The sequence below is a fragment of the Lygodium microphyllum genome, chromosome 20, assembly GCF_053477565.2.
Source record: "Lygodium microphyllum isolate KBCC chromosome 20, Lygodium_microphyllum_v1.1.10, whole genome shotgun sequence".
In the NCBI taxonomy this organism is placed as follows: Eukaryota; Viridiplantae; Streptophyta; class Polypodiopsida; order Schizaeales; family Lygodiaceae; genus Lygodium; species Lygodium microphyllum.
The window spans coordinates 79,161,744-79,166,143 of record NC_141154.1 but is presented as its reverse complement, the minus strand read 5'-3'; the positions used below and the strand labels follow the sequence as shown (position 1 = coordinate 79,166,143).

The 4,400-nt window shown below is 43.3% G+C and overlaps 1 protein-coding gene across 1 annotated transcript; it reads left to right on the top strand.

Moving 5' to 3' along the window:
• Positions 1–1,065: 1,065 nt before the first annotated feature.
• Positions 1,066–4,151, top strand: LOC148019059 (uncharacterized). The gene is made up of 3 exons (XM_087701647.1): positions 1,066–1,705; positions 1,918–2,047; positions 2,698–4,151. The coding sequence occupies exons 1-3, from the start codon at positions 1,570–1,572 to the stop codon at positions 3,860–3,862; spliced, it is 1,431 nt and encodes a 476-aa protein (XP_087557773.1). The 5' UTR covers positions 1,066–1,569; the 3' UTR covers positions 3,863–4,151.
• Positions 4,152–4,400: the final 249 nt, after the last annotated feature.

Below are 4,400 nucleotides of genomic sequence, written 5' to 3'. Positions count from 1 at the left end.
AGAAAGGGGAAAGAGGGGAGAGAAAGACAAAGAAAAAAGAGAGAGATGGGGGAGGAAAAAGAGAAGAGAGAAAAAGGAGGGAAGAGAGAGCAAGAGAAAAAAAATAAAGGAGAGAGAAGAGGCAAAAGAGAAGTGAGAAGAAATGAAATAGAGAGAAAGAGAGAGAGAGAGAGAGGAATAAAAGAGAGAAAGCGAGAGAAAAAGACTTAAGAAAGAGATATAGAAAAATATAGAAAGGGAGAGGAAAGGGAAAAAAAAGGAAGAGATGAAATTGAGAAAAAATTTAGAGAGAGAGAGGGGTCGGAAGAGGGAGAAAATTTGAAAATATAGATAGAGTGAGAGAGAGGAAAAAATAGAGAGAGAGAGAGAGAGAGAGAGAGAGAGAGAGAGAGAGAGAGAGAGAGAGAGAGAGAGAAGTTTGACTTGAACTTCTAACTTTGTGAGGTCCAATTAGTACCAACTTTATGTATACATGAAATTTTATAAGCTTAATACATAAAAGAGATTGTATGTATAGCTTGTATTTTATATTATACATTTTATAAATTACATTACAATCTTTATAAATTACTTTCAATTTTACTTTGATGGAGAGAGAGAGAGAGAGAGAGAGAGAGCTCTTATAGAACTTTTCAAGAAAAATATTTATGTACCATTCTAGTCAACTAGTAAAAATGGAAGGCAACTTGTAAATATTGACATGCCAAATGACAAGGGCATTTTGATTGGGCATGTCTTGATGACAGGCAAAATTTGATCTTCGACTTGTATTTTGGCAGGGCATTTTCGAAAAGCCTTGTTTTGATAGGCCACATAGGCCTTGACAAGAAAAACAACCGTCAAATTTAGGCCCTGAAATTTCCAGTCTCTTAAAAAAAGAGATAACAACTCTAGATAATACATATGGACCCTTCCAAAGCAAGAGAGAAAAAAGTAATAACTTTAGAAAAATACTCATGTGACCTTCCAATTTCTTTAAAAGTGAGAGCTACTTTAAAATCTTTCCATCTCGTTAAGAAGGAGAGAGTTCTCTAGGACCTTCCAAACGCCCTGGGGCCGGGGCCTTTGAAAGTTGGAACTTGGAGGCATACTTTTTCAGTAAAGGGCGAGTAAGATAATGAACTTCCTAAGCCATAAGATCTCATTACAGTGCTGTATGGCAAATGAGAGACACTACACAGAGAGAGAGAGAGAGAGAGAGAATGTAGATTGACGCTGTGAACTTGACCGGTGCTTATAGGTCGTTATACACACGAGATCGAGGAACATATTGGGCGCAGCCAGGCAAATGTGCACGGATGAGGCATTTAAGAAGCAGAGAAGAGACACTCGGGAGAGCTCAGAAGGTATTCTTAGAGACACCTCCAGTCTTCTGCAGCTGCGGCATGACCAGTTACGCCACAGTAGAAGCTAGCTAGCCAATTTTCTCTCTCTCTCTCTCTCTCTCTCTCTCTGTGTCGGCATGAGCAAGCTATTTTGCTGAGCAGTGCAACAAGTGTATGTCTTGTCATCATCAGGCCTAATATTGCATAGTGATATACATACTAAGTAGGACCTTAGAAGATAAGAATGGGGCGCAGCCCGTGCTGCCGCAAGTCGGAAGGGGTAAAGAAAGGCCCTTGGGAGCCAGAAGAAGACGAGAAGCTCGTCTCCTTCATCTCTCAGTATGGACACGGCAACTGGCAAGCTCTACCAAAGAAATGCGGTAAGTTGAAGGGGTGGGGGCAGGCACAGAGAGAGAGAGAGAGAGGTAGAGGTGTGGCTATTTATTTATTTTAATCTCATGATCAGTTCAGTTTATCTTTCATTGCCCCAATGAGACTTATTTCTCCTTTCTAATGACTAAAATTATAATGATGGTGGTGGTGATGATAGTCTCCTTGCTTATGTGGATTTATGATGATCATGATGATGCAGGCCTCCTCCGGTGCGGCAAGAGTTGCCGCCTCCGTTGGACCAACTACCTCCGACCTGACATCGTACGGGGGGGGTTCACTCCCTCTGAAGAGCAAAAAATCATCCAGTTGCATGGCCTTGTAGGCAACAAGTGAGCACTTAATCATCAGTAAACCTCCATCATTGTGATTTTTAGCGTAAGGGTCAGCAATTACACTGATCTTCATACTGGTACTGATATCAAATTGTAGGCTAAAGATTGTAGATTTGATTCTGGTGCTCACTAATAGTAATCTCATCAGTGCATCACCATATAGCTGCGCTGCCATTATGTTCATTAGCTCACTAATTATGGCTTGATCTAGCTATTGGAATATGTAAATCAGTGGAGGGGTGTCAAGTCAAGGCTAGCTAAGGCATTACAAATAATTTCTCAACAAGCTTTTCTGAACTCTCCAGTCTCAGCAACCTCTTCTGGATTCTAAGCCCCAAGTCCTGCCTTAATGAACCTCTTCTGGATTGTGAGCCCTAAGTCCTCAGAATCCCCTAAGTCCTGCCCTAATGAACATCTTCTGGTTTCTGAGCCCTAATTTCTGAACCTAATGAACCTCTTCTGGATCTGTTAGCCCTAAGTCCTGCCCTAATGAACCTCTTCTGGATTCTGAGCCCTAAGTCCTGCCCTAACGAAGCTTTTGCCAACAGTCCATAACAATCAATAGCCTACAAGATTCTCAAGGCAATCAACAGAAACTGTTCACCGAGTGTCAAACTTCAACTGTTTTGTTGATCTGCTGTTTACAGGTGGGCATTCATTGCTTCCCACCTTCCCAAGAGGACGGACAATGAGATCAAGAACTATTGGAACACAGTGCTGAAAAAGAGGCTGCGTAACCTGGGGCTGTACTTCTCAGACGCTACGCACAGCCAGATCAGTAGTGCGATCGAGAACTTTAATTCCTCCACTAAAAATAAGCAGTTCCTTAATCACTCCCCTAATCAACCTACCGCAAAGTATACATGGCAGTTACCACAGCAGCACAGATTACTCAGCATGAGCAGTAAATCAGCAGGTATAAGTAGTGCCCGACACATTAATCAGGACAAGGCGGCAAAGAACTGGAAGACATATATTAGAAGCGACACAGCGAGCCACCTTGCTCAGTGGGAGATGGCGAGGCTGGAGGCAGAAGCAAGGCTATCCGGCAAGCAGTCGACATATGCGAGGAGTCATGCGAATCTGCCTAAATCAGATTGGAGTAGCTTCCATTCCGGCTCTATCCTCATCCCTAATGTATCTCCTCTCAGTAACCCTTCTGCAAATTCCAGTCTGATTGCGCTGCAACTCTCCCCGAGCACCGATACGATTAACCTCATTAATGCCAGCGGCGGCCTGGCTATGGCCGTGTCACAGCAGCAAAATATAATCAGTATGATTGACGACTCCCAGAATGACGATCATGCCGGGCTGGATGGGGACGTGATCGATGGTGAGTTAGACCTGATCGATGATGGTGGGTTAGACCAGAATATTCGCAACATAAGCGGGCCGGATGTATATTCCTCCGCCAGCGAGAACATGAACATGATCAATGCAAGCCCGGCTATGGCGCCGCAGCTAAATGATATAGGTGCTGTCACTGATGCAGGCGATAGCAGTCATGATCACATGAAGCAGCAGGCAGAGATCATTCATGGCGAGCTACTCGAGCAGACCATCAGCGACATCATCAACGACGGCGCCATGAATGACCTCCAGGAGTTGCTCTTGGATACTGCGTCCTCATCCGTTGCCTCTCCCATCTTGCCGCGTGACAACGCATCCGTGGAGTCGTCCTGCAATCAGACATTGACACCTGGCATACAACAACTTAAAGAAGCCCTTCAGGACTGGCTTCTTGATAACAGCGACGATATGGACGACTTGCTCGACATCAATTTCAGCTTCCGAAGACGCCCCCACACCTGATCACATTAACACCAACCAGCTGTAATACTGATGATCGTTGTACTAGATCAATTAGTACCAATTCTAGTGGCTCTACCCAACTAATGATGGTATTTGTAACAATACTAATACTTGCCCTGATCCTTCCCCTATTTTAGTAGCACCTAGCCAATAGAGCACTATGGTGAAGAAGTTGCTACAACACTAAGCCCCTTTTGCTCTTTCCATTCCCCGCTCCAAGATTAATTTCAAATTTATTTTTCTTCTGTAATGTCCATTTAGCTCATTCCTATTTTACCAACCCTATGAACACTTTCACTTGCACCTTTGTGTGAAAATGGTGAGATTTGCCAATGGCATTGTACCCTACCACTTTGAGTGTGGCTTCAGTGTTGTGAGTGTGTGAGCTTAAATCCTAGGGTTTCGTTCCTTTGTGGTGCAATATCTATTCATGTCCAAAAATGGTGAAACTCTAATCATATGCTCATGAAAAGACTCACATTAAAATATAATGCTTCTTCAGAACCATTAGTGGGATTGGCTGACCAAGTTTAAAAAA